The following is a 23,333-nucleotide window of genomic DNA, read 5'->3' on the forward strand; positions in this document are numbered from 1 at the left end:
GCTGCAACGTGCGCCGGTACCTTCAGAAATGACATGCTAAAGCAACTTCTGTGCAGGGGTAATTTATGGAACTTCTGTTCTAAATTGAAATTAAATGGCATATCCTAGGGGAACCCCATAGGATAACAAATAAGTATGAAATGGAGCCTTAGATATAAATTATTCAAGAAGCTTTGTCACATTTGTCACATGTAATAGACCATCTCAGGTCTTATACAGAGCGCTTGGCTGTGGCTGCAAAATTATGGTGGCAGAAAAATCACAGCTTTAGAAAGAGGCAGATCTACATACTCTGGGTGTTGGGGAAGCTGCTAATTAACAGTTAAGCCACCCTGTGCTAGCTTAGTGGCTGCAGCAGAGCAGTTCCTGGGCACTCAGCCCATAGCCACCACATCATGTTGGCCAGGCACAGCTCTCACTCCATCTCACAACTCTCAGGGAGAGAGGTGCCGAAAGCAGCAGTTCTGTCATAGCTACCAAATTAAACTTTGCCTGCACTGCTGGGAGGCTTTGAGACACTCTGCTCTGAACAACTCATTAGTTAGGCAGATGTGAGCTAAGAACATGAGAGATGCTCCTGTACCCAGGCCAGCATGCTGCTGGTGGTCAGTGACAAGGGGAGCAGCTGTTTAAGGAAAACATGAGTGTGGCCATTCTCTGTCATCTGTTCCTGCTGTATTCTCTCAGAATTTGCAATCATTCTATAAGGGATGTTGGAGGGCACATCTCTTGCTCTCATTTGTACCTACTTAGCATTTAGACCTGTTGCCTACGAATGTCTCTAATACCTTTTTGAATCGGCTTACACTCTCTGTCCCCCCAGCCTCCTGTGGCAATGAATACTGGAAGCTCTCTACACACTCTGCTAAAATGTATTTGCTTTTATCTGCAACACTTCTGCATATTATAACCTTGTTAAAAGTGATAATAGCCTTCTACTTAGTAGGCCTCTCTCCCTCTTTCTGTTTTGTTTGAACAAGATACTTTCTGAGATTATTGGCAGGGAAAAAAATATTCAGGAGGAAAAAAAATGTGTGAAGGAACAATAAATTTAGATCATATTGGCTGTTCCTCAAGACTTGCTTTAGCACCCTTACTGTTCAAAGCACAAATGCAGCTGAGATAGAGAGATGCTTCCTTTCTGTGACATGGAGCACAGAGAAGTAGGAATGTCCCTTAGATTATCCTGTTGAAACACATTCATGGGTGCAGACCCAGACAGAGGTTCTTTCTCTTACCCAACATTTTGTAAAGGTTCTGGCTCATGTTTGGCATGTCCAGGTGTGACACATGGCAACTAGGATATGTACACTCCTAACAGTGCACATTTGTCTCCATTTAATGGATCTGCAGCCTTGCAGAATTTCAGCTTTTCTTCACATGCCACAGAGTCACCATATTGCTATCTAGTGCTGTGTAGACTAGGACAAGGAGGGCATCTCTCTGTGCCTTGCACTTGTGCTTACTTCAAGTTGAATCATACTTATCAGATTATTCTTCAAACAGCCTCAGACAATCCTGCAAATGCCTTTCTTGGAGCAAAATTGCTATAAGATCAGAATGAGCACTGTGGCCCTAATGCAATTGCATCATTACACATTTCATGGCACAAACAAGCTCTCTACTCCATCCTAATAGGAGCATACAACCTACTGGTTTCAATACAGTCACTCAGAGAACAGGTCTATCTCTTTTTTCCCCCCACGTTGGATCATAGATGCTTTTCTATGTCCCTGGTTTAATCCTTCCCATGTTGTCATGGGTTGTGTTGAGCCTGCTGCTGTTCATACCATGCTCACATCATGCCAGCTTCAAAATGAAAGTGCTGACTAGAGCAAAGTATTGTGGGGCTTGATGTTCAGAGTGTAGCATGAGAGGCTTCTTGTTCCAGTTTGGGGTGGGCTGAAATTCCCCTCCCCCCAACATTAAATTTGCCAGACCAGCTCAGTTGGAAGCAAATGAAAGCTGTGTTTACAAGCAGGACTGCAATCTACAATGGAATGCAGTGGCTATGTACAAAAGGTACAGGAGTTGCAGTGTTTGCAGCTTCAGTAACTGGGTTCCAAAAGGGATGGGGGCTTTGGAATAAACAAATGCAATTAAATAAAAAGCTTTTAAAAACACAGGTTTGATTCATAAAGAACACTCAGGTACAGACTTCTCTTTTCAACAAGTGTTTGTGTAATAAGAAAGTTAGCAATAAGTATTCAAGTCCACAGGTATATTGTTGATAATCTAGGCTTTTAAAGTTATGCCATAGTATTTTAAAACACTTTTGTTATATTTCCATGTCCTTCTCATCCTTCACCAGATGAGGATGTTTCAGTGCTTTCCTACAATCCTTCTTTCTAATGATATCTTTATATCTAACCATTATATTTATCTCAACTTAGTCTTCAGGAAGAGTGTGGCCAGCAGGAGCAGGGAGGTCATTCTGCCCTGTGCTCAGCACTGGTTACGCCACACCTTGAGTCCTGTGTCAAGTCCTGGGCTCCTCAGCTTAGGAAAGATGTTGAGTTGCTGGAAGAGTGCCCAGAGAAGGGCAACAAAGCTCAGGAGGGGTCTGGAGCACAGCCCTGTGAGGAGAAGCTGAGGGAGCTGGGGTTGCTTAGCCTGGAGAAGAGGAGGCTCAGGGGAGACCTTGCTCTCTACAACTACCTGAAGGGAGGTTGCAGCCAGGTGGAGGTTGGTCTCTTCTCCCAGGCAACCAGCACCAGAACAAGAGGACACAGTCTCAAGCTGCACCAGGGGAGGTTTAGGCTGGAAATGAGGAGAAAGTTCTTCACTGAGAGAGTCATTGGCCATGGGAATGTGCTGCCCAGGGAGGTGGTGGAGTCCCCATCCCTGGAGGTGTTCAAGAGGAGATTGGATGTGGCACTTGCTGCCATGGTCTAGTCATGAGGTCTGTGGTGACAGGTTGGACTCGATGATCCTCGAGGTCTCTTCCAACCTTAGTGATACTGTGAGACTGTTAGGAGGAAGTTCTTCACAGACAGAGATTGGCCATTGGAATGTGCTGCCCAGGGAGGTGGTGGAGTCACCATCACTGGAGGTGTTTAAGAGGAGACTTGATGAGGAACTTGGCATCATGGTTTAATTGATTAGACAGGTTGGATGATAGGTTGGACACGATGATCTTAAAGGTCTTTTCCAACCTGGTTAATTCAATTCAGTTCAACTCAATTAAATTCTATCCTATCCTATCCTATCCTATCCTATCCTATCCTATCCTATCCTATCCTATCCTATCCTATCCTATCCTATCCTATCCTATCCCATCCCATCCCATCCCATCCCATCCTATCCTCTATCTAAGAACATCAATACCCACAGTCACTAGCCTTTCACAAAAGGCTTGGAGAGATGAATTTTCTATTATGAGATAAGAACTCAGCTGTTTGGTAGTTCTGCAAAACTTGAGTAACCTTCATAGAGTATTTTTTCTCCCCAGAAGAATTAGTCAGGACTATCCTAAGTAGCTTTTCATGAAGCTCATCTCAGCAGACATAGCGTAGCCTAAGAGTATTTATGATGTTCTACACTAATGTTTTTTAAATGGTTAAGACTTAAATTATCAATATATGTTAAGTATATTAAATCCAGAATTCCACTTTTCATATTCAAATTGTGACAGGAATTTGCAGCTATGGAGACAACAGGAAGGAGAAATGCTGAGGACTGTTGTGGTGCATTATGCACTTGAAAAAATGAATTAAGTGTTCAAGAGGTGACAGGAATATCAAATATCTCAAATGTTGTTAGCATTCATCATTGACAGGAGAAAAACAAAGAAATAAAAAGTGCTGAAAAGGGAAGAAAACAAACCCAGCAAAATAAAAATCACAATTGTTTGAGTCCTGGATAGGGATAAAGAATTCCTTTTGTCCATCACAATTGCACTTGGGTGACAGGCCTCCCTGCCTCCACCTTGCTTTGGATAAATCAGGCACTCCCCTCATTTTCAGATTGGCTCACTGGATTACATCTGAAAACCGTGATGATATAATAGACTACATTTGCAGCTGGAAGTCCTTATCCCTCCAGCAGTCTGTGACAAAAACTGATTAAAGTGACTCAAGAAGAGTCTTTTCAAAGCAAAGGTATTTATTCTTTTACGCAAAGACACAAAGTCTAAATTGCTAAGGGGTAAAAGAGCAATTTTTCCTATTCATATTTCCCCTATCTACACTCTAATCTTACCTCACAATCAAAGTTAAGGCTCCTTTCAGGTCAGTTAATATCCACCTTTGCCTGTAACAGCTTGACTGTTCTCTTTCCTCCATAATTCTCTTTCCTTCTGCATCTCCCTTTCCTCAGGCTAATAACCTTTACATTCTAATGTCTTTAGGCTCCAGGATGCTCTTTCACCTAAGGCCTGCAGCCCTTGACACAGCTGTGTAATGTTGGTCTCCTCTGTCCAGACAGCTTTTGTCTAGTTGATCACCAACCCATGGCAATGTTAACTTCATTGAAAGTATTTACCCACATTTCTTTACTTTACTTTTTGTGCATTCCTCATGCTCCCCTTCCCCCCTTAAACATTTCCTTTGTCATTTGGCAAGGCAGTAGCAAATGAATAACCTGACAACTGCCTCATCCATATATATATATGTATGCATATATGAACTTCCTTACCTAATTCCAGCATTATTCACAAGCTTTCTAAAGAAGTAGAGAAAAAGCCTGCTGTGAACAGCATTTTTGAGATTGGCTTTCTTATAGTCAAGAGGCAGATCAGCAGCAGAACTTAGGTGAAATCTGAAGACACATTATCAGTGAATTGCATCAGAAACATCCCTTGTATTTTACTACTGCAAGGGAGGCTAGAGAAGGACAAAGATTGTTTCAGAAAAGGAACCCAATCTGCGAGGGAGATGCCACAGGGGTGTAGTCTAGAAATTCATTTATATCAACTTGAAATCCACTGCACATGAAGGTGGATGTGGAGGAGTACCCTGAGGTTGCTCACAAAGTACCATCCTCCCTAAGGAAAGTTTAATATAAGATGAAAAAGAGGACACCTAACTGATGTGCTCACTGCTGTGGGTGATCCACTTTCTTCCCATGATCCACATTAGAAGTGTAAAAAGTAGTTCAGGGCATGATAATTCATTATCAATAGTCACCGTGTGTGCGGTGCAGCAGCAATGCTTTGTCAGGATTAGTTTGGTTGTGCCAGCCCTGCCAAGCCTTCAGCTTTACAGGAAATGCAAAGTCAGAGAACCCACAGATGTGAAGCAGAACTGATGAGACGAGGTCAGGAAAATATCTGTTGTGATATTGTGCAACATATCAAAACTGAGGTCAAGTCAGCAGATTTTCTTAACAGAGGAATACAGAGGAACCCAGTACCCAGTACCAGACCATGCAAACAGCCAGTTCAGAATACATGCAACAACCAAACCTTGATCAGTCGGTTGCTAACACCAAATCAAGAGAGGCTGATTCACTTCCACTCTTCCCATTAAGTAAACAGTTGAAAGTCTCATTCAGTTTCTTGCTTGTCCAAATATTACTTGTTTAAAATAATTTGCTTCTGATGTAAGGCACAGTCAAGGAGAAGCTTAATTAAATTGCAATTCCTTCACTCACTTGAAGTGAATCATAGTCAACAAGGTTGGAAAAGACCTCAGAGATTATCAAGTCCAACCTATCACCCAACACCATCTAGTCAACTAAACCATGGCTTCAAGTGCCACGTCCAATCCTTTTGTGAACACCTCCAGGGACGGTGACTCCACCACCTCCCTGGGCAGCACATTCCAATGGCAAATTACTCTTTCCAGGAAGAACTTTCTCCTCACTTCCAGCCTAAACCTCCCCTGGCACAGCTTGAGACTGTGTCCTCTTGTTCTGGTGCTGTTTGCTTGGGAGAAGAGACCAACCCCCACCTGGCTACAACCTCCCTTCAGGTAGTTGTAGAGAGCAATGAGGTCTCCCCTGAGCCTCCTCTTCTCCAGGCTAAGCAACCCCAGCTCCCTCAGCCTCCCCTCACAGTGCTGTGCTCCAGACCCCTCCCCAGCCTCATTGCCCTTCTCTGGACACCTTCAAGTCTCTCAATGTCCTTCCTAAACTGAGGAGCCCAGAAGTGGACACAGGACTCAAGGTGTGACCTAAGCAGTGCTGAGTACAGAATGACTTCTGTGCTCCTGCTGGCCACACTTTCTGATGAAGTGACAACGCACAGGGAGCTGACAAAAGTACTACTGCTGCAACTTGCATGACAAGCAAGGACTATGTAAAGTCTCCAGTACCAACCCTCTTTACCCAAGGTCTACACTTCCTGGTTTTCAATGCATGTGAGAAATTCTTGAGGCTTGTGAGATGTAGCAGAATATCTTTTTTTTCAACTTTTTCAACTTCATCTTTTGTCATATTTTCAGATATCTTTAAAAATGAGCCATAACAACAATATTTGTAAGACCTGTAGTTGAATCATGAGCTTTTCTCAACAAGTAATCAAATATTTGTTGATATTTATCACAGTTATAGCAACACCAAATGAGTGGAGATCTGCCATAAAATTTGTGTACCTGAGTTACCTTTTTTTCATCTGTGCCAAAAGAAGCTGAAACACTGCACTAGGTGATAGCAAACAGCAAAACAATTCCTGCTTCTGAGGTAATATAATGAAATCTTAATTGCAATACACTGGGAACTTACAATTATTTGTGTTTCAGAGTGAGGTTCTATACCATGGTCTATATCAATTTGTTTTGTTGGTTTTTACTACAAAACGTAATTTATAAGCCAGCAATAGAATAAAGGGAAAAAAGAGAAAAACATTTGCTCACAGGAGCTTGCTTTTCATCTCCCAAATGTATCGTTATTTCCAGACAGAGGGGAGTGCTTTAGTTCACACAAACTTCTGTCACACAGAAAATTATTCATTAGTACCTTCATGGTAATAATTTTAGCACTGTAAAGGAGGTATTCTGAAGCTCTCAACAGGATCCAGCTTCATTAGCATGTAGTCCTAGCACACAGCAGCCTATGTTCAGTGTTTAACAACTGAGAAACAGCTGTGCTGGGTCAGACTAAAAGTTCAGTCAGTTCTGTGCTCTGTCTCCAACATTGGGGTAAGCAGATGTTAGGAAATGGGCCAAGCAAAGGTCTGGCCTCCCCGAGCAGTCCTCTGACCTAAAGCTACCTCAGGAACTTATGGCACTAAGTACATTTAAAAAATCTTCAGTAAACCTTAAGGATTTTTCTTTCTATAAACTGAAGCAGTTTTCCCCTGAATGACCAGAGATTTTTGCTGTCTGCCACATCCACTGACAGCAGGTTCCCAGAATATACCAGTCATTGTGTGAAAAATTACCTTTGCTCTGGGACAGAACTGCTTTTCACCAGCTTAATTCATCCTTAAGCATTTCCATTTGAAGAGGGAACGACCCAACAGACCCTAACAAAGATCTCTTTGCCATTCACAGTTTTAGAAAGATCTGTAATATTTCCCCTCCATATCAAACAGGCCACCACAAGGAATTGCCTTGCAAGGAACTGAAATAGGTTTGCAAGATCGGGTTTTCCTTCTGGAAAAGCAACTCTTCCCAGAAAGGTTGGGTTTGCTCAGATGTCTGCTAATTCTAGTCTCTTTCCTCGCTTTTATTATGTGTGAAGCCCAGATGTCAGTTCTACAGCCTTGCACGGTCTGGAATCTCTCCCAAAACCCTGTTGTCCCAAGTTAGCAAGGTGGCTGTAAGCATGAAGTTGACCATCACTGTTCATAATCAATCTCATCTTTGAATTCCCCTCAAGTGCTGGGGGGAAACCACCTGGTGCTGCTGGTTTGTTGCTGCTAACATTGCCTGTGTGTTCCACAGCCTGCTCCTGCACTCCATTTAGGAAAACCTTGTCGGTGAGCACCTCAGGAAGAAAAGAGAATCAGTCTGTGATGCACCCATTTTCTTCCACAGCAAACATGGATGCAGCAAATCCATCTGGCTTCCCCTTACACCTTGATCCTCAGTTGATCCTAGAAATGCACTGGCACATTTCCTGATACATCTCAAGGAACATTAACTATTACTTTGAATTCCTTCTGCTAGTTGTTCCTCAAACTTCTCTTTCCTCTTGGAAAACAACTTCAGCTTTGCAAATTATGCTGTCTCCATTCTCACTCCTCAAGCCTTTTCTGCACAATGCACACAAATAGGTCTGCATGCAGCTCAGCATATGCATCTGTGGTGAAATTTCCTATTCAGAGCCCAACCAACCAAAACCCAGTAGACTAACACTGTCCCCCAGTTAGAGCATTCCCTGACTGGGCTGCCCATCATTAAGAGCCCCAGCATAGCTGCTCTGCCCCTCAGCTGCTTACAGCAGGTTCTTACATGAGGGCCAAACTGGGCAACCACCTATAGCAGTTTCTTAGCTGTTCTCTGTGTGGGTCTGCATCCTTGTAGGCCACCACTTCTGCTGCCATATGCAAGACCACAAATCACTTGATTCAGTCTTTCCTCAGGTCTTATGAGTTTTGGAAGTCGTTTCCAGTTGTATTTCAAATACTAAAATTTGAATTTGGAAATCTCATCTGAACGAGCCAGAGAAATCAATATTGCAATAGAAAGACAAAAACTGTCTGGACCAAGCAATGAGTAATTTGCAATTTACACTAAAGCTACAAGCACAGTGACAAAAGAATCCCAAAGCACACAGAGTCCCTTACAGCACACCCAAAGGCCTCCCAACACTTCCCTTCTCCCCACCTGAGGATGTACCCAAAACCCCCAGAGCTCACTCTTCCCCCCACCACTAGGCTGGTCTCAGGCTGGCCAGGTCTGAGACTGGCCCTGCCCCTTCTCCTCCTGGCATTAGACCTAGTCAGACCAAAGAGGCCTTGAGATACTCCCCCAGCATTACCTGATAGGCAGCATCTCCCACGGGAGCAGAGAGGGAAGAAAGAGGAAGAGAAAGACTTTGCAGATGGATTTATAGGGAGCAGGATATTATGGGTATGAAATGCACAGCTTCCTGTGTCCACCTACTGGGTTGGACACTCTGGACACCGGAGGTGTAGCTTATGTCTCAGAAAGAGGAGGGACTCAGCCTAAACTGCCACACAGAAACACAATCCCACTTACCTTGTCATCTCCCTTTGTTCTGAAGCTATGCTTACACACCAAAAAGGTAGAGCTAAGCTTACATTTTCACACTTTATATAGGTTTTGGGGGGATATTTTTCCAGCCTTATCTTGCCAGTCCTGAGCAGGTGGCTTGACAGACTGGGCTAATGCCACGAAGTTCTATGTGTGGAAAGACAGACACTTCCATCTATACGAACGCCATATAGGACAAAGTACGCCACCCATTAGGCACATGTCAGAATAGTATCTCTCAGAGCAATGGAGAACAACTGTTTCAAGATATTTTGCTCAGCAATAACTCTAGGGAAAGGAAAGCAAAGAGCTTCTTCCAATAGTAATGGGAAAAAAAGACCAAAGAATACATGGATGCAACGCTGGGAAAATCAATGGGTTTGTGAGCAGGTCTCGCTCAGCGGCGGAGGAAAAGCTCTTTGCTGTGCAGTGGAACAACTACATCACCTTCCAAAACAATGACCTTGGATTGTCCTGTAGCAAATAGAACCTGCTACCAACAGGGACTGTGAGTCTCAGTTTTGTGAGGCAGGGAGAACTGCTAATATAGCTGTGGAAAACTATGAAGGCAGGCATGGGTGTCCCTGGTGCAAGCAGGATGAGTGCTGGTGCAGCAGGAACAGCGCAGGGCCCGGCCTCAGCGCTCGCTGCAAAATGACTGTGCTCTGAGTCTCACACAGAAAAAGAGCCATTCTGAAAGGCTGCTGACAGACCAGACTCTATTGTTATCCTCCCAAACACACTCCATTCATGCCCTCTTTTGAAATATTCACAGTGACTCAGAATTTGTAACTCTGGGGAAGGATGATTAGGCAGACAGTTACATCTGAGTTTGGCAATTCAGCCTTTTCTTCTGGTGTTCCTTTTCTGCACCTCATTTGCACATTAATCATACACGAGTCTGAACTTTGCAGGCCAATGGCTCTACTTCTATAGCAATTCTGTGAGGTTTTTAGAAAGGGTACACTCTGAGCTTGAGGTCAGCACACCAAGAAGTTGAGACCATAGTAAATGTACACAACTGATGTTTAATAGACTAAGTCACAGACACTTACTCCCTCCTGGTTTGAGTGCTTTAACAACAGGAAGAAAAGAAAGTACACAAGTGTTAATTTGAGAAAATGTATATCAAACCTAGTCCCAGAAAGCTAGGGAGGAATGAAAAATAGGAGGAGTTTCTGTATTGAAAATAATGAACTGAGAAAGGTAAAGTAACTGGAGAAAGGAACAATACCAACTATTCTCAGTAGGGAAAGAAGTAGCAAAATCAGTGTCCACCTTCATGGAGAGAGGTTATGCAACCAGAACAGGAGATGCGAGTTTCTGAATGGATGGATACCAAATGCAAAGAAGAAATTAAAGCAAAGAAACACAAAATCTCCTAATTTGGTTGTAATGTGCCCTTCCTGCACTGTTCTTGAAATCCACAGTTCTTTGCCTTTAGAAGGAGGGTGTTTATCCTGCTCCCTTACAGCATGCCCATGTTCTCAGGGTACTCTCAGGGCACACGTAAACATGGGGTTAAGAGGTACAGGTGTGCAATGAGCTGGTTTTCCATTACACAGAGCGAATACCATGACCATGATTTGCACTGCAGGAGATAGACTAACTCACCCTCGTGTGTTCTGCTGCTAATGGTTGGTTAAAGACTGGTGGAGGTAATCCCACATCCATATAAATGGAACTTCCAAACCAGCATTCAACTAGAGTTACCCATGCTGTATTTCCATCTTATATAGTACATTTTTTGGACCATTTTCATTCCAGAATGTGTTCCCACCTGAGAGCAAGGAAAATAATTCTTTTCAAAGGCATACCCATGCTAAATGGACTTAATGAGCTGAAAATGCTGGATTCTGGGCTGGTTTGTTGGTGGTGGTTTTTTGTTCTCTTTTGTTTTTTTCATGCTGTATTTTCTGCACCACTTTATGTGTAAACACTGCAGAAAAGGGACACGTAGAGAAGAGGGAAAGCAATTATTGAATTGAGGATATTAGGCAATGAGATCATCTTACAGAACAATAAAGAGGAAGTTCTTAAGCATGGCAGGAGGCTTTATTGCAAAGTGCAGTTTCCAGACAGGCACTAATGCTTCCCACCTGCTTCTTTTTGTGTCACACTTTTCATAACACCAATTTCCCTACTCCCTGCAAAACACTGGGGGAAGGAAGCATGGAAGGTCCCAGTTGTGAGCAGAAGATTCAGCCTCCCAGACAGTGTAACACAAACTGAAATGTAATCTATTAAATATAAACACCATGTCACAGCAAAACTGTTACCTGCTTCTTACTACGTTATCTACTGCATCATAGCCTGATCCCACAGTGGAGCTGTTCCACCAAAGAAACACTGGTGCCAAGGTGAATATTTACACAGTTCTTTAAAACAAGTGGCTGTGTGTTTTGCAAAGACATACTGCCCCTCTGGAAAGGTTCACTAGGCAATTGTTTTTCTGCTATCCACGTCATAGCCTTCATGAAATACTAGAACAGTTCACTGAAAAGATGAGCACTCATCCAACAGAGCACCTAACAGATGCCCACTAGATTATGGCAGGAGATAGCATTAGCTCCTTCAGAATAGACACTGTTCAAGTATCCAAAGAAAGTAATTACAGCAAGAATAGCAAAGTACTGGCACATGTTGCCAAGTGTTTCTTCAGCAGAGACTGGGGCTGACATCAGTGACCATTAAATGGAATTATTCAAAAAACAAACTGGGAATAGAATTTGGATATTCAAAAGGTTCCCAATTATTGACAGTTATGTATTTTCCAATCTCCAAAACTTCTGTCACGAGTTACAGCCTGTGCTGCACATGAAATGTTTTCTCTTTACTCTCCTGACTGAAAGCTCAAAACCTAGTGCTCAATAGTATCACAGCGTCACAGTATCACCAAGGTTGGAAGAGACCTCAAAGATCATCGAGTCCAACCTGTCACCACAGACCTCATGGCTAGACCATGGCACCAAGTGCCACATCCAATCCCCTCTTGAACACCTCCAGGCACAGTGACTCCACCACCTCCCTGGGCAGCACATTCCAATGGCTAACAACTCTCTCAGTGACAAACTTTCTACTCACCTCCAGCCTAAACTTCCCCTGGCACAGCTTGAGACTGTGTCCCCTTGTTCTGGTGCTGGTAGCCCGGGAGAAGAGACCAACCCCTTCCTGGCTACAACCTCCTTTCAGGTAGTTGTAGAGAGCAATAAGGTCTCCCCTGAGCCTCCTCTTCTCCAGGCTCACACTGACAAAGCTTTCATATATGTACTGCTGCCTACATGGGTGAGGAATCTAGCTGCTTGACTTACAAGTATGGTTGGTGACACATTTCTGTGTGGCTGACAATAACTATGGTGAGGAGACTGAGTGATTAGCATCAGCCAACATGGATTACATCCCACCATTTATATATGTCCCATCAGATCAAGTCCATAGTAGGTTGGTTTTGAGTTAACAATCACTACTCAGGTAGAATCAGTTCCTCTTGGAGAACTGGAAATTCATATTACTCCCAATGAGACATAAACCAGTGAAAGCCTAATTGATCCTTGTGGTCCCTTCCAACCCTGACTGATTCTATGATGATTCTATGATGATTCTAATTAGGATAAAGACACAAAGATTTAAAAAATCAAATAAAATCATTGTTGGAAAAAAAAGAAGTAGTCCCATTTGAAGAAAGCAGTGCGAGGCAGAAGAGACAGGACAGAGATACCTACCATACTGAATTGATGAACAAGCCAAATCTGAAGACAGACAACATGGAATGAACAGAAAGTGAGACAAATGACAGGAATAGAAGCGACCAAGCTACTTGGAGAGCTACTCCCCAGTGACAAGGAACACAGGCTGAGAAATGTAAAGGAGAGATCTAGTCTTTGTCTAAGCCTACACTCGCAGATACAATACTTTGACCTGCATGTGTGAGCATTTATTAAAGAATACATTTACAGAATCTTACCCAAAGTTGTGTGTGACTTGCCCCTGCACACTTAACTGTAAATCCAGAATGCTCAGAAAACCTAAATCAGATTAAAAAAACCAAACAAAGCAAACAAACAAAAAAACCCAACTCTGAACAGGTATTTCAGCTGCTGAGAGGGATTAGAGGGTCAGTGCTGCTTCTGGGATCAAGGTGAAGGATGCCAGGGAGACTCCTAGTTTGCTAAATGCAAAGCAGTTACAACAACACTCAAAGCCACCCAGCTTTTAGTTAAGATAAGAATTGTCCAGATCTAAACATAAAGCAGCAGAACCCCAGATTCTAACTTCCCTCCTTTCCTTTCAGCTAGGAGCTCCTTTCCACAGAAACCTAGAAACAGACTCTTACAATTCAGGACTTCTTATGAACAAATATGCATGAAGCTTAAAGGAGAAACACTTTGATACCACATTCATACTTTGCTAGAATAAGGCTTCCTCCTAGAGATGGACAAATTGATCCAATTTTTCAAATCATTAATATTTATTGATAGTGCCTGAGAATCCAGCCTGGGCCATGGATCATTCTGCAAGGCTAAGCAGAGAAACAGGCATGCCTTTCCAGATTCATTATGGCAATTCATAAAGGCAAAGTTGATGCTGGCATTCCTTTCCAGGCTGCTAGTTATTCATGGCACAATCCAGAGAGTATTCTGCAGTGAATAAATGCAGCAAATGAGATGATTCCTTACATGAATTTCCATCCCACCTGCTAGAGAAGCTGGGAAGTGTATCGTGTCTGTGTAGGGAAGAAACAATGGTGCATGGACAAAAAGCTGGCCACCAGACTCATGACTCATAATTTAAACCTGCCATTATGACGCAGTTTCAATGCAACATTGACAAAGTACTAACACCAAAATGTTACCAGCTGAATGTCAAGTGGGTTTCTGCAGTTTTCTCCACTAGTTTCTGATTTCAGACTCTTGAGCACAGATTTACAGATGTATAAAGGACTCACTGCAATGACTCAAACCAGTGCTGTGATCCTATGTCAGGTCCCATGCTCTTGGAAAGCTTGGGCTGTGCTCAATGTTAGACATGAAACATACATGGTCTGTTTAACAATGTTGATCTTAGAACTGTTGTTCTGCTTCCCAGCTGTAGGTCTGAGGCAAGTGAATATTCTAACTGTCCACAGGTGTGATTAAAAAAAACCCACACTTAAATATTTGCCAAGCTCTCAGATATTGGGAGGATGAAACACCTATGAAGAAATGATTGTAATTCTTTGTTCTGAGGGCATGCATCAAATAAGATCTGTGTTATACAGATCATTCATAGCCACCATTCATCATTCCTATTCCCCTGAAGAAGTCAGGAATCCTCTCGAAAGGCTGTATCCAGTCCATAATGCCACAGCTCTACAGAAGCAAAGCAGTATGATGTTTCCCATCCCATAATGAAAATCAGTAAATCCAAATGACTTCCTTCTAGCATTTATCAAAATACTCCCCTTAGGTTCAGAGGTCTTTCCACTTTGAATTACTTCAAACTAAGTTAACTGTTCAGAGGAAGGCAGAGCTATTCTGCTGTTTGCTTTGTAATACATTTTATCCTTGAGCCTGTGGGAAAATGAAATGGCATAAATGTTTCTATGATTGTCTGACCACCAAATATGTGAAGATTCTGCAGAAGTCACAGGATCTGTAGATGAAGAAGGCAGTATGTGTTGTCTCCCTTGACTTCAGCAAGTCTTCAGTCACTGTCTTCAGTGGCAGTTTTTGTATCTAGGCTGGCATGTTAAGAGAGACCTCCCTTGCATTGTCCAAGCCTACTAGTCATTTCATCCACCATTTGTCCTCAGCCATCTTTCAAGGCCAGGGCTAAAGATGAGTGACCAGCTCTGGCTATTTCCCTTGTTCCCACGATGACCTGGATTCATCCTCATCCTTTGCTAAATGAACTGCTTTCCCTGTATGTTTCCTTTTCCATGCAGGGGTGACTGATACTGGCACAGATTGGTTCTCTGAGGCAGCTGCCATGCCTGCTGTTGGGGTCTGAGCAGCCAGGGTTCCTGCCAGTCTATTTGTTGGTCCAGAGATCTTTTCTGGCCCTTGAGCACACCAAACAGTGATGAGAAGGGTTGGGCCAAGCTCCAACACATCACAGTGATTTCTGCCACTCAGGGCCTTTGGGCTGACAACAGATGTTTTCCAGTTTGCCAGGATTTGGCACTTTTTTGGGGGTGAATTTCCAAGAAATCAGAGGTGACCACTGTCCTAGGCACTTGCCCATATCCCCCCACACACCCTGCCATTCATAGTCCAGCCTTGGGACATATCTCCAGGTGGTATTCTTGGGAAAGACCTGTATGACTCTGGACAAAACCTGGCCCATCAATTGGGTGAGATTACATCTGGGGCTGTTTAGTCTGGAGAAGACTGAGAGGGGATCTCACAAATGTGTACAAATACCTGAGGGGTGGGTGTCAAGTGGAGAGGGCCAAGCTCTTTTTGGTGGTGCACAATAATAAAAGAAGAAACAATGGCTACAAGCCTGAACATAGAAGGTTTCACTTCAACATGAGGAGAAACTTCTTTACAGTGAGGGTGATGGAGCACTGGAACAGGCTGCACAGGGAGGTTGTGGAGTCTCCTTCTCTGGAGACATTCAAAACCCATCTGGATGCATTCCTGTGCAGACTACCCTAAGTGATCCTGCTTTGGCAGTGGGGTTGTATCCAATGATCTCTGGAGGTCCCTTCCAACCTCTCATGTACTGTGATACCGTGATGCTGAGATACACCAAGTGACTAGTGGAATAACCATATCATAACATGCCAGCCACATGATAGCATTAATCCATGCCCCTGATGTGATAAGTGCCACCAGAGAAAGCACATCAAATACAAGTGCGTAATGTTTTATGTAACATAACCAGAGCTAGGCCCCAGTACATCAGACCCAGACAGCCCCATATAGCAGATGCATCAATATGTTGAACATACTATGGGAAAAACACCCTGAACACAAAAGTATTTTAACAACCCTTAAGTGAATCTTTATCTCACTTCTTGTTATCTCAACCCTTGTCATGCCCCACATTGGGCACCAAAATAGACTGTCCTAATTTAAGACAGCCTGCTCTCACAAGCAAGTCCCCACACACAGAGACAGAAGGGACAATAACAGAAAAAGAACCCAGCCCAGGTTGATATAAGGGGTTTAATGAGAAGTTATGATGTAAAATTGCCTAAGCCTGTGTTGCAGAAAAGTATAGCAAAAGCAGAAGCAGAAACCAGCAAGAGAACGACTCCCCCACCCCGTGACCAGCGGGCAGCCCAGCGGAAAATATCGACACCCCAAACTGGACATTGGAAGCAGCAATTGGAAACAGGAAGCCTCTCAGATTACAATCTGAACTTCAAGCCCCATGAGACTTTGTTCCAGTCAGAACTTTAATTTTAAAGCATGGTATTGAATATTCACCGGCAGCCTCAACTGAACAAACCACGTGACTGAATCCTAGTTAACTCTTGTCACTAAGTTTTCTCTTTTCACCTGGATCCCTGTCAGATCCTTCTCAAATGAAACAGCCACTTGTTAGCGTCACTGACACAACAGTGTTGTATATTTCTCTTTCATCTTTAGGATTTGTTCCCATTAGCTTTTGCAAAGTGTTTGTCTCACTCAAGGGAGTCTTCTTTAAAGAGCTGCTAGGGAAAAAAGAGATCTTCCCGTGGCACGTGCATCATTTACAATATCTTTACAGTGCAGGCTTGATTATTGGGTGTGCCATTGTTAATTTTTTTCCTGATATTAGAATATTTTACTTTATATTATTAAACACATATGATATTAGTGTTTATTAATGATCATGCTTTTCTCCAGAATTTTCTTTCATGACCTTACAAATGATGTTCTTCTCATCAAGGACACAATATGAGCATTCTCCTGGGGAAAAAAAACAACAACCAAACTTTCATATTTATTTCAAACAAGGCCAAATATTCACTTGTTAGTCAAGCAGCTACACTATGATTCCCCTGAGCCTCACAGGATGGAAAGGCATTTCTCTAAAGCACACAGGAGACAGCCAACTCTCTCTGTGTTTCCTGTGCCCTAGTTATTCTGTGGTATTTTGACATTCTTCCTGCTGAAGTGACACTGATTTAAAAAGAGCTCTCATCTTTCATGCATGTTTTGGTGAGAGTGCTGACTAAGAAGATGAAATGATGAACCTTTCTTCCATTATGGGGTGGTTTTGGAGTTGACTTTTGGGTCAGTTTTGAGTCACTAGATTATATTAAGACACAACAGCCTGTGGAAGCTACAGCTTACCGTAATAAAACGTTGGCTTTTGAAATCTTTTGTAAACACAGATGACTGCAAATGATTATTTAGTTTCTTTACTTTTCAGAGCTGCCTTTTGTTTGTTTTGACAATATTCAAAGTGCTGTCAGCCAATGTGACTTCAGAAGAGTCTAGGCATTGCTTTAAAATATGTCTCTGATTTCTGAAGCTTAATTACATTTCCTTCTTTGGAAAATAAGTGAAGACTGGGGAAACTACAGTATGAGGAAAAAGAAACAAATTAAAAGAGCCACAGATATGTAAAGAACAATTCCAGCACTATGAGAATCATTCCACCATGCTTCTGTGATGGTAACTGAATCAAAGCTATTGTGCTGCACAGTGGCTTCCAGCTCCTTCTGTTGCTCATGCTGTGAGCATTGGTGTAGATGCAATCGAGCTAGGCTATGGATTTTACCCTCAGCGCTAGTATGTCATCCCCAGGCTACTCTTTAGTGACCCTGGGTTTATCCTCTGCCCCCTTCAAACTTAGCTTAAAGCCCTCTCAATGGGTCTTGCCAACTCATGGATGAAAATCCCTTTTCGTGTGTGAAACAGCCAGCATCCATCTATTGCCAGCAGTCCTGGTGCTGTGTAAACCATGACCAAAGAAACCAAAACCCACTGATGGCACCAGACTCTGAGGCACATGTGAATCAGGTATGCTTTCCTGTTCCTTTCGGTATTCTCTGCCACTTAAGGGCTCACCTACACTTTCATCTTTCTCTCCACCTCCACTTCTAGTCCACAGCTTCTCTTCAAACCCTTAGCCCACTGTCAGGATTCCTGTTCCATCACTGGTGTCCTGCACCAAGACCACAAAGGCAAGGTGACATGAACCTATTCATAGCAGCTACAAACCTCAAGACTCTAGAATAATTCCAGCCCATCTGACACATTATGACAAGCAATACATCCAAGTGTCCAAGGTAATTTTTCTCCTGTCCAAAGTTAACGCCATATGATTTGGTCAAGTGAAATCTTACACCCTAAACTATGAAGCCTTTATCAAGGCCTTAGTTCTCCAGTTCTAACACATAGTAAACAGTTGTTCCTTATCCCTCTCTTAATATTTCTGGAGGATGCTGATTTCCCAGAAGTGTTGGTGGAAGCAAGGCTTCCCTCCCACTCACTGCTACAGGGCAGCAGGTTAGGCAGGGCTTTTGCTCAGGACTGTGTTGTAGATCTGAAACACAATATCTGGGTATCCGTGATGCATATGGTCTGAAGAGGGGAGTCCTTGCAAGGAGGTGATTGGTGATGAGATGTGAGATGGTAAAACTACCTTCTAGCTTTAGCCTCATTCTGCTTATCCCTTTTGGGAAAGTCATTGTGCATCAGCTATCAGCATCATGAATATCACCACAGTCACAGCCTGGTTTCATTTTATCTCCATCTTCATCTCTAGTGTCATTTTGAAGCCTGTGAATGCTGCTCCAGGATACAAGAGAAATGTACCTATAAGTGTTCATTTACTGGTCTGATTCACTGCTGCCTACAGGAAACAAGAGAGGCTGTTGTAACTCTGCTATGAAGTTGACAGTGGATAGAAATTAATGCATGGTGTGCAAATGGCTACGAAGGATCGTGGCTGGCTCCAAGCTCTCCACGAAGCCTGCAGTTCATCACTTGTGACACTGACATATTTGGGCTCTGTGGACTCTCCAGTTTTTCTTTCTCTACAAGCCAGAAGGTAATCATAATGTAGGTTGGGAGCATGACATTAGAGTTTCTTATTCTAAGGAATTGCAAACTGCTCCCAGGAGGATGCCTATTTATTACTGGCTGTGCACAGTGAAAGAGTGACCTAATGAAGCACTAGCAAGCAGCCCATGTTGGCAGGTCTTGTGGCATGACAATTAGAGGTGCATTTATTGGCAAAATATTTATGCCCTAAAGGCTACCACATACAGGTGTCCTGCCTTGATAATTCTGTGGTGTGGAGGTTTTATTTGGCTGCCCTTTCTAAACTGAATGTAAGGCTTGCATTTGAATCCATTAAGGATGCAGCCAAGTTCTAGTTTTAAAAATAAATCAGTCAGTCAATCAGGAAATACTTCAACTGAAGATCCTTCGAAATCATTATGGTTTAACTATGTCATGCTAAGCTAAAGCAACAACATTAAATGCAGCAGACAGAAAATATTATGCATGCCAAGGTAAAACACACTGCTGTTAGAGTTTTCTACTTCCTGCAGAAATGAGGAAGAATTTTAGGGGGCTAGAGAAAAATCTAATATGTGAGTGGATTAACGGTCTCTCTTCTTTTTAAACAGAGTCTAACATCTTTGGTAAGTGGGGAAAAAAACCCTTTTTTGCCCATTTTCAATGAAGATTGTGAAAATGTGGTTATAAGCTGTAAACAGAGACAACTGCAACTGACCAAAGTGGAACACAGATCTAAAGTTTTATATAAATGTTTATATATATATGGGTTTGGTATTCCAAAATATAAAGGTAGGTATCTGACTAAATTAACTGTCTAAACTCCATGTAGTCAGTCAAAAGTAGGAGATGTGTGATCACATTTGGCTCTTCCTTTTACATTGTCTAATGTAGAGCAGACCAGCCATGTCCTAACAGTGCCTAAATCCCTCCACTGAACTCAAATAGAAGCCCAAGTCATCAGCTCAGATTAAACACCTGCCCAGTAGGTATTTACAAGTCAGTCAGGAACTGAAAAGCACCATGCCTTCTTGTTTTAACACTCAAGTGGAAGTGGAATCGCTGGAGGACCAGAAACCCTACTTGATATTATACACCCATTCCTCCTCCCTCCTCACATACCAATTACATGTGTTAAATTATCTAGCTGTCTGTCTCACAATACTAAAAAGAGCAAAAAGAAGAAATAACCTCCAAACTCTCTTATTATTTCAAGATTCCAAATGTGAAGGGTCAAACTAGCTTTGGCCAAAAAACAGGTTATTAAAGACATAAAAATACAGAACTACTGCTTCACTTCTCCTCTTTAACCCTAAAGTGAATGTTAGATGGACACTGAAAATCAAGCATCTGGGTTGGGAACACCTAAAGCCTGCATGCCAAACAGAGCACTTAGCTTGTAGCTGCCACAAAGAAAACACTGAGACAAGGACAAGCCTAAGTAACACTTAGCCAGCAGTGCACTTGGCGCAACCAGGGCTGACCACTCTCCTAAAATTAAGTATTTGGGGATGTTCTGCTGAATTTGACAATAGTGGGGAAACAGGTATGTACCTCCTGATCCCTTAGGGCACTGCTCAAAGGCTATTACATAAACTGATAGTTCCTACAGAGGCATGTAGCTCAGAAACATCCACCACTTAGAAGTGCATAGGCACACAGAAGAACAACTGCATTGAGCACCGTGGAAGCCCAATCAGACAGACTCCCAGTAGCGTGGTCTCAAGCACGATCTGACACTGAGTTGCTCAACCCACTCAGGATCCGGATGGAGGAGAGTTACTCCAAAATGCCTGAGGCACGTAACATAGGAAAGAGAAGTGCATGTGGAGTTCAAATGATGTCAGACTGAACTCAGAAGAGCTTTAAAAATAGAAATTTTCAACTTAAATGATTGACTTGACCTACATCTGACTTCAGGTGCCTAGCTTAAGCAATTCCATACAGTCGTGAAAGGACACCAGGGAGAAATTCAGCCCTTCAGTGAGACTTGGGGTGCAGTTTTCACCTTTTCTAGAGCCAAAACATTTTTTTTTTACTGTCATTTTCAAGACCATTGCAAAGCTGTGTATCATCACCACATGTAACACTGCAGATTAATCTTTCGAGCAGGAGGTAAATATTAAAGAAGCCTGACTCATATCTTTGTATTATTGTTTGTGTATCTTTATGGGTAAGTACATGACATCTCATCTGAGGAGATACTGTTTTAAAGAGTGAAGCCGATTTAAATAGCAGCTTCTGTGAAAGAGTTAATCTTTGCAGCCCTGGCTTTATAAAAGACTGATGACAGAGATGTTAATTTCCAAGTACATTCTTGCAGAAGGCTACATCTTCCCAGACTCTGGTAGGAACAGGCAGCCAACTTGCACATACCATTCAACTTCAAACTCCCTGCAAATGACAGCCAAACTATCTCCAAAATTCAATATATTTTCTCTGAGGCTAGCTGATGCAGGAAGATTTTCACAAGAGATATTCTCTTCTATCATCAGTTCAGCGATGTGAGCAGTGAGTGATTAAGCCTGCACTCTTTTCAGGTTGATATACATGGCTGGAAAAAATAAATAAACATTTCACAGCTGGAATTCTTCCTGAAAGCGAAAACAGATGACTGAGTAAAAGACCAATCCTTTACCGACACTTAATGAAGACAAGCTTCAAGGGGTTTTCTATACCAGAGATTACTTTACACCCCAGGACAAGACAAAGCCAGCAGATTTCTGCAGCTGAAGATTGCAATCACAGCAGAATAAGGCAAATAACAAACAGGCATTACTTGTTAAATCACTTACATTGGTTTTCCTTTGGATTCACAAGTCAAAACTATAGATTGTCCTTCTTCAGGCCATGAATTGGAAGAAATGATTTTAACTAAAGGTGTATCTACGAAAAAAGAAATAGACATCTTGTTGGTACACACAGAAAAGGTTTATTATCCAAGAAGATATTCCTCTGTATTTACAAAAAAGTACACCACAGATTTAATTTGCACTTGAAGATGCTTTTATATGAGCCTTGTGCAATTTTCATTGTCTTCGGGAAGGCAATAAAAATGTCCAATAGATGTAAACTTCTTACACCCCAAGGAAACAGACAGCAAGCGCGCATAGACTCAGAGGAAATGGCTTCTCTCTTCCTGTGTTCAATGCAAACACTCCTACACAGACAATCCAAAGTCTGACATCTAACAACACAATAAAACATTGAGGATGAGTAACACACACTCTGTACAATTGCATCTATTTATAGGTTTGCATGATGGAATGCTGCTGTTTGAGGAATTAATGCAATAATACACATTTGAGTGAGAACATTTCTATTGCAGAAACTTGAGACTCATCATAAGAAAGCTACAGTGGGCTTTCAGATAAAACACCTCCTTCCAGGCGTTTTACAGGGTGCTGTTTCTGAAATGGAATCATGCTGCCTGCAAACCAGAACATTTCTTTGCTTTTTAACCTAAATTTACAAATAGAATGTTCTAAATATCTGGGGGGGGGGGAACCCCACCACCAAAAACACCCCAACTATATGAAAGTCTGTAATCTACACCAAAAAAACCCCAACAACCCCAAAACAATATTCTGTACGTTGGAATTAACTTCACACTTTTAACTGCAACAAGATACACAATGTAACTCTGGTGAACTCATGCAGAATCAAATGTTTGCGGTAGATCCTTGACAAACAAACCAAAGCTGCCAGCTGGCTTGCAAGGACCATCGAGAAAGAAGCAAAGCTTTTTTTTCCCCTCCTCCTTAGGAAAGGTAAAAAGGGATCCTAGGCACAGCCAGGAACATGCTCAAACTTCATGTGAAATTACATCCTCCTGTTTCCTCCGCAGTTTCCTAACCCAGAACACAAGTCTTCATCTATGGCACAAAAAAATCATCTAACCTGCAAATCTGGGATAGCTAAGTTGTGTCTCATCCAACCTGCAATCCCTGCTGTCGTTAGCAGGGAGGTAGCAGCGACACCACAGATACCCTATTAGCAAGAGCATGACAAAATGACCCTACAAAATCAAATGGAAAAAACTCATCTGCTGTAGCAATCTGATTCCTTATTGAGATGCTAACAGCCCTCTTGAACACCAAATGGCATGTGAACAATTAAAGATGTCAGAAGCCTTTTTCTAGCTTGGTTTGTTATTCTTGGCATATCATAATGAATCAGCATGGCACAAGACAAGGAAAGGGGAAGGCTTCACGTAGGCTTGTCATAATTCCACTGAAAGCACTGTCAGCACCATTTAGCTCTCAGTCCAGCTGCACTAACCCTACAC

The 23,333-nt window shown here is 42.4% G+C and overlaps 1 protein-coding gene across 4 annotated transcripts in view; it reads right to left on the reverse strand.

The window, feature by feature from the left end:
* The window catches only part of CADM2 (cell adhesion molecule 2), a 620,606-nt gene that overhangs the window by 72,196 nt on the left and 525,077 nt on the right, over window positions 1-23,333 (reverse strand). For all 4 annotated transcript variants that reach the window (XM_068144419.1, XM_068144417.1, XM_068144416.1 and 1 more), the window contains one exon: window positions 21,841-21,931. In XM_068144419.1, coding sequence (XP_068000520.1) covers window positions 21,841-21,931 — 91 coding nt within the window. The remainder of the gene's footprint in view (window positions 1-21,840; window positions 21,932-23,333) is intronic.

This window comes from Melanerpes formicivorus, unplaced genomic scaffold (genome assembly GCF_026170545.1).
Source record: "Melanerpes formicivorus ecotype bairdi unplaced genomic scaffold, bMelFor1.0.p_v2 SCAF_11, whole genome shotgun sequence".
NCBI lineage: Eukaryota > Metazoa > Chordata > Aves > Piciformes > Picidae > Melanerpes > Melanerpes formicivorus.